This window comes from Panulirus ornatus, chromosome 34 (assembly GCF_036320965.1).
Source record: "Panulirus ornatus isolate Po-2019 chromosome 34, ASM3632096v1, whole genome shotgun sequence".
NCBI classification, from domain to species: Eukaryota; Metazoa; Arthropoda; class Malacostraca; order Decapoda; family Palinuridae; genus Panulirus; species Panulirus ornatus.
In genome coordinates, this window is record NC_092257.1 from 9,209,959 (window position 1) to 9,225,248 (window position 15,290).

The 15,290-nt window shown below is 41.8% G+C and overlaps 1 protein-coding gene across 1 annotated transcript in view; it reads right to left on the bottom strand.

Annotated features, from left to right (window-relative positions):
• Positions 1 to 15,290, bottom strand: part of LOC139759818 (uncharacterized) — a 138,450-nt gene that overhangs the window by 32,797 nt on the left and 90,363 nt on the right. The window contains exon 4 of the mRNA XM_071682306.1: positions 10,771 to 10,893. Within this exon, the coding sequence (XP_071538407.1) occupies positions 10,771 to 10,893 (123 nt within the window). The remainder of the gene's footprint in view (positions 1 to 10,770; positions 10,894 to 15,290) is intronic.

Here is a 15,290-nt window from a genome sequence, read left to right on the forward strand (position 1 = left end):
CTCAGTGAATGTAGGTTTGCGGCAGGGGTGTGTGATGTCTCCATGGTTGTTTAATTTGTTTATGGATGGGGTTGTTAGGGAGGTAAATGCAAGAGTTTTGGAAAGAGGGGCAAGTATGAAGTCTGTTGGGGATGAGAGAGCTTGGGAAGTGAGTCAGTTGTTGTTCGCTGATGATACAGCGCTGGTGGCTGATTCATGTGAGAAACTGCAGAAGCTGGTGACTGAGTTTGGTAAAGTGTGTGGAAGAAGAAAGTTAAGAGTAAATGTGAATAAGAGCAAGGTTATTAGGTACAGTAGGGTTGAGGGTCAAGTGAATTGGGAGGTGAGTTTGAATAGAGAAAAACTGGAGGAAGTGAAAAGTTTTAGATATCTGGGAGTGGATCTGGCAGCGGATGGAACCATGAAAGCGGAAGTGGATCATAGGGTGGGGGAGGGGGCGAAAATTCTGGGGGCCTTGAAGAATGTGTGGAAGTCGAGTACATTATCTTGGAAAGCAAAAATGGGTATGTTTGAAGGAATAGTGGTTCCAATAATGTTGTATGGTTGCGAGGCGTGGGCTATGGATAGAGTTGTGCGCAGGAGGATGGATGTGCTGGAAATGAGATGTTTGAGGACAATGTGTGGTGTGAGGTGGTTTGATCGAGTGAGTAACGTAAGGGTAAGAGAGATGTGTGGAAATAAAAAGAGCATGGTTGAGAGAGCAGAAGAGGGTGTTTTGAAGTGGTTTGGGCACATGGAGAGGATAAGTGAGGAAAGATTGACCAAGAGGATATATGTGTCGGAGGTGGAGGGAGCAAGGAGAAGAGGGAGACCAAATTGGAGGTGGAAAGATGGAGTGAAAAAGATTTTGTGTGATCGGGGCCTGAACATGCAGGAGGGTGAAAGGAGGGCAAGGAATAGAGTGAATTGGAGCGATGTGGTATACCGGGGTTGACGTGCTGTCAGTGGATTGAATCAAGGCATGTGAAGCATCTGGGGTAAACCATGGAAAGCTGTATAGGTATGTATATTTGGGTGTGTGGACGTATGTATATACATGTGTATGGGGGGGGTTGGGCCATTCTTTCATCTGTTTCCTTGCACTACCTTGCTAACGCAGGAGACAGCGACAAAGTATAATAAATAAATAAATATACACAAATGCCCATACATGCACATAAACATGCATATACATATCAACACATATGTATACATACATATACATACACTTACACAGATGTATACATAAATACACATATACTCATTCATACTTGCTTGCTGTCATTTATTCCAGATGCTACCCCACCCCACAGGAGACAGAGTCGCTAGCCCCTGCTTCAGCAAGGAAGCACCAGGAAAACAGAAGGCCACACTACAGAGGCATACGTTTGTTGAGTATTCCTGAGAAATTACTTGGAAGGGTATTGATTGAGAGGGTGAAGGCATGTACAGAGTATCAGATTGGGAAGAGCAGTGTGGTTTCAGAAGTGGTAGCGGATGTGTGGATCAGGTGTTTGCTTTGAAAAATTATGTGAGAAATACTTAGAAAAACAAATGGATATGTATGTAGAATTTATGGATCTGGAGAAGACATATGATGGGGTTGATAGAGATGCTTTGTGGAAGGTTTTAAGAGTATTTGGTGTGGGAGGTAAATTGCTAGAAGCAGTGAATAGCTTTACCAAGGATGTAAGGCATGTGTACAAGTAAGAAGAGAGGAGAGGGATTGGTTCCCAGTAAATGTGTGTTTGCGGTAGGGGTGTGTGATGTCCCCAGGGTTGTTTAATATGTTTATGAATGGGGTGGTTAGGGAGGTAAATGCATGAGATTTGGAGAGAGGGGTGAGTTTGCAGTCTGTTGGGGATGAAAGGGCCTGGGAAGTGAGTCAGTTGTTGTTTGCCAATGATACAGCTCTAGTGACTGATTTGTGTGAGAAACTGTAGAAGCTGGTGACTGAGTTTGGAAAAGTGTAAGAAAGGAGAAAGGTAGAGTAAATGTGAATAAGAGCAAGGTTTTTTAGGCTCAGTAGGGATGAGGGACAAGTTAACTGGGATATAAGTTCCAATGGAGAAAAACTGGAGGAAGTGAAGTGTTTTAGATATCTGGGAGTGGACATAGCAGCAGATGAAACTACAGAAGTGAATCACAGACTGTTTTAGTGCATTACACATGACAGCTAGAGACTGAATGTGAACGAATGTGAGCTTTCTTTTTTGTCAGTTTTCCTGACATTACCTCACTGAAGCAGGGGTAGCACAGCTGTTTCCTGTGTGGTGGGGTAGTGACAGGGATGGATGAATGCAAGCAACTATGAATATGTACATTTGTATATATGTATATGTCTGTGTATGAATATGTATGCATATGTTATGTATATGTATACTTGGGTATATGGGCATTTATGTATATATATGTGTATATGAGTGGCTTGTGAGGAGGAAAGTGATTGGTTCTCAGTGAATGTAAGTTTGCGGCAGGGGTGTGTGATGTCTCCATGGTTGTTTAATTTGTTTATAGATGGGGTTATTAGGGACATGAATGCAAGAGTTTTGGAAAGAGGGGCAAGTATGTAGTCTGTTGGGATGAGAGAGCTTGGGAAGTGAGTCAATTGTTGTTCACTGATGATACAGCGCTGGTGGCTGATTCATGTGAGAAACTGCAGAAGCTGGTGACTGAGTTTGGCAAAGTGTGTGAAAGAAGAAAGATAAGAGTAAATGTGAATAAGAGCAAGGTTATTAGGTACAGTAGGGTTGAGGGTCAAGTCAATTGGGAGGTAAGTTTGAATGGAGAAAAACTGGAGGAAGTAAAGTGTGTTAGATATCTGGGAGTGGATCTGGCACCGGACGGAACCATGGAAGCGGAAGTGAATCATAGGGTGGGGGAGGGGGCAAAAATCCTGGGAGCGTTGAAGAATGTTTGGAAGTCGAGAACATTATCTCCAAAAGCAAAAATGGGTATGTTTGAAGGAATAGTGGTTCCAACAATGTTGTATGGTTACGAGGCGTGGGCTTTCGATAGAGTTGTGCGCAGGAGGGTGGATGTGCTGGAAATGAGATGTTTGAGGACAATATGTGGTGTGAGGTGGTTTGATCGAGTAAGTAATGTAAGGGTAAGAGAGATGTGTGGAAATAAAAAGACCATGGTTGAGAGAGCAGAAGAGGGTGCTTTGAAATGGTTTGGGCACATGGAGAGAATGAGTGAGGAAAGATTGACCAAGAGGATATATGTGTCTGAGGTGGAGGGAATGAGGAGAAGTGGGAGACCAAATTGGAGGTGGAAAGATGGAGTGAAAAAGATTTTGAGTGATCAGGGCCTGAACATGCAGGAGGGTGAAAGGCGGGCAAGGAATAGAGTGAATTGGATCAATGTGGTATACCGGGGTTGACGTGCTGTCAATGGATTGAATCAGGGCATGTAAAGCGTCTGGGGTAAACCATGGAAAGTTCTGTGGGGCCTGGATGTGGAAAGGGAGCTGTGGTTTCGGGCATTATTACATGACAGCTAGAGACTGAGTGTGAACGAATGGGGCCTTTGTTGTCTTTTCCTAGCACTACCTCGCACACATGAGGGGGGAGGGGGATGTTATTACATGTGTGGCGAGGTGGCGATGAGAATAAATAAAGGCAGACAGTATGAATTATGTACATGTGTATATATATATATATATATATATATATATATATATATATATATATATATATATATATGTCTGTGTGTGTATATATATGTGTACACTGAGATGTATAGGTATGTATATTTGAGTGTGTGGACGTGTATGTATATACATGAGTATGGGGGTGGGTTGGGCCATTTCTTTTGTCTGTTTCCTTGCGCTACCTCGCAAACACGGGAGACAGCGACAAAGCAAAATAAATCATAAATATATATATATGAGTGGATGAGCCCCGATCACTCAAAATCTTTTTCACTCCATCCTTCCACCTCCAATTTGGCCTCCCACTCCTCGTTCCCTCCACCTCTGATACGTATATCCTCTTTGTCAATTTTTCCTCACTCATTCTTTCCATGTGACCAACCATTTCAATACACCCTCTTCTGCTCTCCCACTTTTTATTACCACACATCTCTCTTACCCTTTCATTACTTACTCGATCAAACCACCTCACACCACATATTGTTCTCAAACATCTCATTTCCAACACATCCACCCTCCTCCACACAACCCTATCTATAGCCCATGCCTTGCAACCATATAACATTGTTGAAACCACTATTCCTTCAAACATACCCATTTTTGCTTTCCAAGATAGCATTCTTGCCTTTCAAACAGTTTTCAGCACTCCCAGAACTTTCACCCCCTCCCCCACCCTGTGACTCACTTCCGCTTCCATGGCTCCATCCGCTGCCAAATCCACTCCCAGGTATCTAAAACACTTCACTTCCTTCAGTTTTTCTCCATTCAAACTTACCTCCCAGCTGATTTGTCCCTCAAGCCTACTGTACCTAATAACCTTGCTCTTATTCACATTTACTCTCAGCTTTCTTCTTTCACACATTTTAACAAATTCAGTTACCAGCTTCTGCAGTTTCTCACCCGAATCAGCCACTAGCGCTGTGTCATCAGCAAACAACAACTGACTTACTTCCCAAGCCCTCTCATCCACAACAGACTGCATACTTGCACCTCTCTCCAAAAAAAAAAAAATATATATATATATATATATATATATATATATATATATATATATATATATATATATATATATATATTTTCATCCATATTCGCCTTATCCCGCATTAGCGAGGTAGCATGAACAGAGGACTGAGCCTTTGAGGGAAATCCTCACTTGGCCCCCTTCTCTGTTCCTTCTTTTGGAAAATTAAAAACGAGAGGGGAGGAATTCCAGCCTCCCGCTCCCTCCCCTTTTAGTCGCCTTCTACGACATGCAGGGAATACGCGGGAGGTATACTTTCTCCCCTATCCCCAGGGATATTATATATATATATATATATATATATATATATATATATATATATATATATATATATTTTTTTTTTTATTATACTTTGTCGCTGTCTCCCGCGTTTGTGAGGTAGCGCAACGAAACAGACGAAAGAAATGGCCCAACCCCCCCCCCATACACATGTATATACATACGTCCACACACGCAAATATACATACCTACACAGCTTTCCATGGTTTACCCCAGACGCTTCACATGCCTTGATTCAATCCACTGACAGCACGTCAACCCCGGTATACCACATCGCTCCAATTCACTCTATTCCTTGCCCTCCTTTCACCCTCCTGCATGTTCAGGCCCCGATCACACAAAATCTTTTTCACTCCATCTTTCCACCTCCAATTTGGTCTCCCTCTTCTCCTCGTTCCCTCCACCTCCGACACATATATCCTCTTGGTCAATCTTTCCTCACTCATTCTCTCCATGTGCCCAAACCACTTCAAAACACCCTCTTCTGCTCTCTCAACCACGCTCTTTTTATTTCCACACATCTCTCTTACCCTTACGTTACTCACTCGATCAAACCACCTCACACCACACATTGTCCTCAAACATCTCATTTCCAGCACATCCATCCTCCTGCGCACAACTCTATCCATAGCCCACGCCTCGCAACCATACAACATTTTTGGAACCACTATTCCTTCAAACATACCCATTTTTGCTTTCCGAGATAATGTTCTCGACTTCCACACATTCTTCAAGGCTCCCAGGATTTTCGCCCCCTCCCCCACCCTATGATCCACTTTCGCTTCCATGGTTCCATCCGCTGCCAGATCCACTCCCAGATATCTAAAACACTTTACTTCCTCCAGTTTTTCTCCATTCAAACTTACCTCCCAATTGACTTGACCCTCAACCCTACTGTACCTAATAACCTTGCTCTTATTCACATTTACTCTTAACTTTCTTCTTTCACACACTTTACCAAACTCAGTCACCAGCTTCTGCAGTTTCTCACATGAATCAGCCACCAGTGCTGTATCATCAGCGAACAACAACTGACTCACTTCCCAAGCTCTCTCATCCACAACAGACTTCATACTTGCCCATAAATGCCCATATACATACAAATACATATACACACACACAGACATATACATATATACACAAGTACATATTCATACTTGCTTGCCTTCATCCATTCATGTTGCTACCCTGGTCCACACAAAATAGCAACACTACTCCCCGCTTCAGCAAGACAGTACCAGGAAAACTGACAAAAAAAGTCACATTCGTTCTCTCCTAGTCTCTAGCTGTCATGTGTAATGCACCGAAACCACAGCTCCCTATTCACATCCAGGCCCCAAAGACCTTTCTACGGTTTACCCCAGACACTTCATATGCCCTAGCTGACAGCACGTCGACCCTGGTATACCACATCATTCCAATTCACTCTATTCCTTGCATGCCTTTCACCCTCCTGTATGTTCAGGCCCCGACTGCTCAAAATCTTTTTCACTCCATTCTTCCACCTCCAATTTCATCTTCTGCTTCTCTTTGATCTCCCCACCTCTGACACATACATCATCTTTGTCAATCTTTCCTCACTCATTCTCTCCATATGTACAAACCATTTCAACACACCCTCCTCTGCTCTCTCAACCAAGCTCTTTTTATTTCCATACATCTCTCTTACGCTTTCATTACTTACTTGATCAAACAACCTCACACCACATACTGTCCTCAAGCATTTAATTTCCAAAACATCCACCCTCATCTGTACAACCCTACCTACAGCCCATGCCTTGCAACCATATAACATTGTTGGAACTACTATTCCTTCAAACATACCCATTTTTGCTCTCTCAGATAACGTCCTCTCCTTCCACACATTCTTCACCGTTCCCAGAACTTTCGCCCCCTCCCCCACCCTGTGACTCACTTCCGCTTCCATGGTTCCATCCACTGCTAAATCCACTCCCAGATATCTACATCACTTTCACTTCCTCCAATTTTTCTCCATTCAAACATTCATCCCAATTAACTTGTCCCTCAACCCTACTAAACCTAATAACCTTGTTCTTATTCACATTTACTCTCAAATTTCTCCTCTCACACACTTTTCCAAACTCAATGACCAACCTCTGCAGTCTCTCACCTAAATCAGCCACCAGAACAACTGACTCACTTCCCAGACCTTCTCATCCACAATAGACTGCATACTCACCCCTCTCTCCAAAACTCTTACATTTACCAACCTAACCACCCCAGCCATAAACAAATTAAACAACCATGGGGACATCAGACACCCCTGCCGCAATCCAACATTCACTGGGAACCAATCACTTCCCTCTCTTCCTACTCATACACAGGCCTTAAATCCTTGGTAAACACTTTTCACTGCTTCTAGCAACCATATACTTTTAAAACCTTCCACAAAGCATCTCTATCAACCCTATCATATGCCCTCTCTAGATCCATAAATGCTACATACAAATCTATCTGTTTTTTCCAAGTATTTCTTACATACATGCTTCAAAGCAAACACCTGATCCACACATCCTCTACCACTTCTGAAACTATACTGCTCCTCCCCAATCTGATGCTCTGTACATGCCTTTACCCTCTCAATCAATACCCTCCCATATAATTTCCCAGGAATACTCAACAAACTTATTCCTCTGTAAGTTGAACACTTACCTTTATCCCCTTTGCCTTTGTACAATGGCATTATGCATGCATTCCGCCAATCCTCAGGCACTTCACCATGATCCATACTATTTATTCATCTATTCTGCTTTGTCGCTGTCTCTCGCGTTTGCGAGGTAGCGCAAGGAAACAGACAAAAGGAATGGCCCAACCCACCCCCATACACATGTATACACATACATGTCCCCACATGCAAATATACATACCCATACACCTCAATGTACACATATATATACACACACAGACATATACATATATACACATGCATACAATTTACACTGTCTGCCTTTATTCATTCCCATCGCCACCTCGCCACACATGGAATAACATCCCCCTCCCCCCTAATGTGTGCGAGGTAGTGCTAGGAAAAGACAACAAAGGCCCCATTCATTCACACTCAGTCTCTAGCTGTCATGCAATAATGCCCGAATCCACAGCTCCCTTTCCACATCCAGGCCCCACACAACTTTCCATGGTTTACCCCAGACGCTTTACATGCCCTGATTCAATCCACTGACAGCACGTCAACCCCGGTATACCACATCGATTCCAATTCACTCTATTCCTTGCCTGCCTTTCACCCTCCTGCATGTTCAGGCCCTGATCACTCAAAATCTTTTTCACTACATCTTTCCACCTCCAATTTGGTCTCCACTTCTCGTTCCCTCCACCTCCTACACATATATCCTCTTGGTCAATCTTTCCTCACTCATTCTCTCCATGTGCCTAAACCATTTCAAAACACCCTCTTCTGCTCTCTCAACCACGCTCTTCTTATTTCCACACATCTCTCTTACCCTTAAATTACTTACTTGATCAAACCACCTCACACCACATATTGTCCTCAAACATCTCATTTCCAGCACATCCACCCTCCTGCGCACAACTCTATCCATAGCCCAAGCCTCGCAACCATACAACATTGTTGGAACCACTATTCCTTCAAACATACCCATTTTTGCTTTCCGAGATAATGTTCTCGACTTCCACACATTCTTCAAGGCTCCCAGGATTTTCGCCCCCTCCCCCACCCTATGATTCACTTCCGCTTCCATGGTTCCATCCGCTGCCAGATCCACTCCCAGATATCTAAAACACTTTACTTCCTCCAGTTTTTCTCCATTCAAACTTACCTCCCAATTGACTTGACCCTCAACCCTACTGTACCTAATAACCTTGCTCTTATTCACATTTACTCTTAACTTTCTTCTTTCACACACTTTACCAAACTCAGTCACCAGCTTCTGCAGTTTCTCACATGAATCAGCGACCAGCGCTGTATCATCAGTGAACAACAATTGACTCACTTCCCAAGCTCTCTCATCCCCAACAGACTACATACTTGCCCCTCTTTCCAAAACTCTTGCATTCACCTCCCTAACAACCCCATCCATAAACAAATTAAACAACCATGGAGACATCACACACCCCTGCCGCAAACCTACATTCACTGAGAACCAATCACTTTCCTCTCTTCCTACACGTACACATACCTTTACATCCTTGATAAAAACTTTTCACTACTTCTAACAACTTGCCTCCCACACCATATATTCTTAGTACCTTCCACAGAGCATCTCTATCAACTCTATCATATGCCTTCTCCAGATCCATAAATGCTACATACAAATCCATTTGCTTTTCTAAGTATTTCCCACATACATTCTTCAAAGCAAACACCTGATCCACATATCCTCTACCACTTCTGAAACCACACTGCTCTTCCCCAATCTGATGCTCTGTACATGATCCATACATACACTGAATATCCTTACCTATTTCTTTACACAAAGCATTATTTCTTAAGAAAAGTTTATTTCATTTTTACAATATTCAACCAATGAGCAACATTCTCAGCAATATAGGTTGAGCATTAATTGACTGATGGCCTGTGGTACAATCATAAGATGCAAAAACCAAAAATACTTGGCAGGGCAGTATGTACAGCATGTATCTACTAATGTCTCAAAACAATCATGATATATTTTCAGTTAAAATTCATAACTATAAAAAAGAAAGCAAAAATGGGTATGTTTGAAGGAATAGTGGTTCCAACAATGTTGTATGGTTGCAAGGCGTGGGCTATGGATAGAGTTGTGCGCAGCAGGGTGGATGTGCTAGAAATGAGATGTTTGAGGTCAATGTGTGGTGTGAGGTGGTTTGATTGAGTAAGTAATGTAAGGGTAAGAGAGATGTGTGGATATAAAAAGAGCATGGTTGAGAGAGCAGAAGAGGGTGTTCTGAAATGGTCTGGGCACATGGAGAGAATGAGTGAGGAAAGATTGACCAAGAGGATATATGTGTCGGAGGTGTAGGGAACGAGGAGAAGTGGGAGACCAAATTGGAGGTGGAAAGATGGAGTGAAAAAGATTTTGTGATCGGGGCCTGAACATGCAGGAGGGTGAAAGGCGGGCAAGGAATAGAGTGAATTGGATCAATGTGGTATACCGGGGTTGACGTGCTGTCAGTGGATTGAATCATGGCATGTGAAGCGTCTGGGGTAAACCATGGAAAGTTGTGTGGGGCCTGGATGTGGAAAGGGAGCTGTGGTTTCGGGCATTATTGCATGACAGCTAGAGACTGAGTGTGAACGAATGGGGCCTTTGTTGTCTTTTCCTAGCGCTACCTCGCACACATGAGGGGGGAGGGGGATGGTATTCCATGTGTGGCGAGGTGGCGATGGGAATGAATAAAGGCAGACAGTGTGAATTGTGTGCATGGGTATATATGTATGTGTCTGTGTGTGTATATATATGTGTACATTGAGATGTATAGGTATGTATATTTGCGTGTGTGGACGTGTATGTATATACATGTGTATGGGGGTGGGTTGGGCCATTTCTTTCATCTGTTTCCTTGCGCTACCTCGCAAACATGGGAGAGAGCGACAAAGCAAAATAAAAAAAAAAAAATTTGAAATTCAATATAACATTCCAATACTTACCCCATCTTAAACATTCCTAATATATCACCATTACTTAACAATATACTGAGACAGCTCCATAATATCTGAAATGGGTTGACTTAGCTCAAATGAATAAAGTATGATTAAAGTTTTCTTGGACCCGCACTAAAACTTACAGGCTTTAAAAACCAAATGACATAAGCCTATTTAACACTGCCATGTACTATGGTGTATGAGACAAAATCTTACCGTTTCATCAGAACCCATGTTTCCAGCAGAAATTTCCAAGTAAACCTTTACTCTCCTTTTTGCAGCCTCATTAGCACAATTGGTTGACAAGCGAACTATTCCTTCATGGTAAACTGCCTCTACCTGTAAAAATTTTCAGATTACATATTTTCTGAACGAAAATTATTTCTAAATGCAAAAGAACTATACAAAATATAATATAACCAGCTAAGCGTACTCACTAAGTGTTGTATTCTAAAGTTTACTGCCATATATTTCCCAAAATCTAAATCTATATCAGAGCCTTAATAATCTTAAACCACACAAAGAGTAAAGTATTTGTTGCTCATTAAGTAAATATCATAGCACCATTTACTTTCAACTAACTTAGAAAGCGGGCTACAAAAGCATAATCATACTCTCTCACACAAAATATATCTAACACTGTATAGTGTGAAAGCTTTCCCTTACTTTTTGCCCAACTCTTCTTACTACTTTGACTTGTTTAAAGAATATTATAAACTTAATATTCCAGTTTATGATTCCCTAAATACACACTACATCAATCTCCTATCATACTTCATTATAATGAAAATATATTTTACAAGAGGGAGAAAGGGGCTAGAAATCCATCCAACCAATATCAACTTCGTAAAAAGTAGGAACAGGGAGCCCAGTAGGGAGTTTTCCTTGAATACTCAATCATTTGTTCCTAGCATTACCTTATTGAGGCAGGAAAGAAAAGCAAGTATACAGAGGAAAATATAGTTTATTGAGAAAATCAGTTTCAAAATTATTTTACAAGGAGATAGTTACCCATTTGAAATACAATACTATACAGTAACCTAAGAATTAAGATTTTTCTTGATAAGATGTTTCTTGGTCTATTAAGTATCTAGAAAGAACTCTAAATCATATGCATAATCAAAGAAACATAAGTAAGATGGACTTCTCCATAGTGAATTACACAGCTATGAAAGAAAAAAGGTTGCGGAATGAAAAACCATTTCTTTACAATTGACAGACCCTGATGCGCTTCTCTGCCTAATGAGCTTAAAAATTAACATAATACAAAGTGTTCCAAAATATGGCATCCATGAGAATTCACCTTCTTCAACCAACATAAGAGACCCACAACTCCTCATCCACAGGGATTCAATGGCATATGGCATATGGGTGAGGTATTACAAATTTGTCAGCTACCATCATCTTCCACTATAAGATACTATAAGTTTCCTTAAAAAGAAGGATCTAAATAATCTCCTTCCCTCATGGCTAGAAACATTATTGTCAAATACCACATCCAAAGGCTCTACAGAAGCACACATAAAGCAACAACAGACTAAGACTAAAACTTCAAACTTATCAACAGATTCTTCAGTATCTCTCAAAAAAGCCTGAAAAAATGTGTAAACTGTTTGGTGCTATCTCTGAGAGAAACAGCAAACAATATGTACAAGATCATCTGTCAAGCATTCACCATACTTTCTTCAACACATCTGTTTGAGGAAATCTAAGTGTGAAGCTTCCAAAACCTAAAGTTCTGATGCTGGATCAAATCTATACAGTGATGATTCTCCGAGACAAAAAACTCATGAAAAAAGTGGCACATCTGCAGTGGGCTCTTGCACTTTTTGTGATATGGTTTGGGGTAAAAGAAAAACTAAAATAAGGTATACATCAGCCAGGGTTCTTCTGGTGTTTAAAGACCTGACTCTTAAAGAGAGAAAGGTCATATAGACAGGAGAGATTGAAAATGGAAGAGAGTTATGTAGCTTAACTATTTCAGGGATGAGGGGCACAAACAGGACTCTGTTAATACTATTCCATTTAACACTATTTTCCTATAATGCTGTCACTTATCCCCTTTTGCTCAGCCCCCAAAAAAGAAAAAAATTATATACATTATATATATATATATATATATATATATATATATATATATATATATTTTTTGTTTTTTTTTTTTTGCTTTGTCGCTGTCTCCCGCATTTGCGAGGTAGCGCAAGGAAACAGACGAAAGAAATGGCCCAACCCACCCCCATACACATGTATATACATACGTCCACACACACAAATATACATACCTACACAGCTTTCCATGGTTTACCCCAGACGCTTCACATATCTTGATTCAATCCACTGACAGCACGTCAACCCCGGTATACCACATCGCTCCAAATCACTCTATTCCTTGCCCTCCTTTCACCCTCCTGCATGTTCAGGCCCCGATCGCACAAAATCTTTTTCACTCCATCTTTCCACCTCCAATTTGGTCTCCCTCTTCTCCTCATTCCCTCCACCTCCGACACATATATACTCTTAGTCAATCTTTCCTCACTCATTCTCTCCATGTGCCCGAACCATTTCAAAACACCCTCTTCTGCTCTCTCAACCACGCTCTTTTTATTTCCACACATCTCTCTTACCCTTACGTTACTTACTCGATCAAACCACCTCACAAACATCTCATGTCCTCAAACATCTCATTTCCAGCACATCCATCCTCCTGCGCACAACTCTATCCATAGCCCACGCCTCGCAACCATACAACATTGTTGGAACCACTATTCTTTCAAACATACCCATTTTTGCTTTCCGAGATAATGTTCTCGACTTCCACACATTCTTCAAGGCTCCCAGGATTTTCGACCCCTCCCCCACCCTATGATCCACTTCCGCTTCCATGGTTCCATCCGCTGCCAGATCCACTCCCAGATATCTATAACACTTCATTTCCTCCAGTTTTTCTCCATTCAAACTCACCTCCCAATTGAATTGACCCTCAACCCTACTGCACCTAATAACCTTGCTCTTATTCACATTTGCTCTTAACTTTCTTCTTTCACACACTTTACCAAACTCAGTCACCAGCTTCTGCAGTTTCTCACATGAATCAGCCACCAGCGCTGTATCATCAGCGAACAACAACTGACTCACTTCCCAAGCTCTCTCATCCCCAACAGACTTCATACTTGCCCCTCTTTCCAAAACTCTTGCATTCACCTCCCTAACAACCCCATCCATAAACAAATTAAACAACCATGGAGACATCACACACCCCTGCCGCAAACCTACATTCACTGAGAACCAATCACTTTCCTCTCTTCCTACACATACACATGCCTTACATCCTCGATAAAAACTTTTCACTGCTTCTAACAACTTGCCTCCCACACCATATATTCTTAATAAATTCCACTGCAATACCATCCAAACCTGCTGCCTAATTGCGCTTTCGCTCTTCCGCAAAGCTTTTAACTACCCTTCTCTGTTTTACCAAATCATTTCCCTAACCCTCTCACTTGGCACACCACCTCGAAACCAAACACCCTATAAATCTGCACTCTGTCGTCAGAACACATTCAATCAAACCTCAAAATACTCATTCCATCTCCTCTCAACATCACACTACTTGTTATCACCTCCCCATTAACGCCCTTCCCAAAACTTGAGTTCCCATTTTGCTCCATTGTCTATACGCACCTATTTTACCTCCTTCCAGAACATCTTTTTATTCTCCTAAAATTGACTGATATCTCTCACCCCAACTCTCATTTGCCCTTTTTTTCACCTCTTGCACCTTTCTCATGACCTCCTGTCCTCTTTTTTTTATATTCTCCCACTCATTTGCATTTTTTTCCCTGCAAAAATCGTCCAAATGCCTCTGCTCTTCTCTTTCACTAATACTTCTAACTTCTTTCATCCCCACCACTCACTACCCCTTTCAAACAACCCAACCTCACCACTCTGTCTCATGCACACAGCATCTTTTCCAATCCATCACTGATTCCTAAATACATCCCATTCCTCCCGCCACTCCCCTTACTTCCATTGTTCTCGACCTTTTTCCATTCTGTAACACAGTCTCTCCTGGTACTTCCCCACACAGGTCTCCTTCCCCAATCTCACTTTACCTCTCACCACCTTCTTCACCCCAACATTCACTCCCTCTTTTCTGAAAACCATACTAATCTTCACCTTAGCCTCACAAGATAAAGATCAGACACCCTCCAGATAGCACCTCTCACACATTAACTTCCAAAAGTCTCTCTTTCGCACGCCTGTGCAATTTAACACGGTAATCCAATAACCCTCTCCTGGCCATCTCTTCCTACTTACATAAGTATACTTTATGTATATCTCGCTTTTTAAACCAGGTATTCCCAATCATCAGTCCTTTTTCAGCACATAAACCACAAACACTTTCACCACTTCCGATTTAACAACACTGAACACCCCATAGCATACCAATTATTCCCTCAACTGTCCCCCGTGGGCCACATTACCTCACCTTTGCATTCATATCACCCAGCTACAATAACCCGTTCCTCGTGCATCAAAACCGCTAACGACACTCATTCAGCCTGCTCTCCCAAAACACTTGCCCTCTCCTGTTCTTTCTCTCATGCCCAGTGCATATGCACCAATAATCACCCACCTCTCTCCATCACCTTCAATTTTACCCAGTATTAGATCGAGAGAAATACTATTCTACATTCTATCACATACTCCACAACTCCTGTTTCAGGAGTATTGCT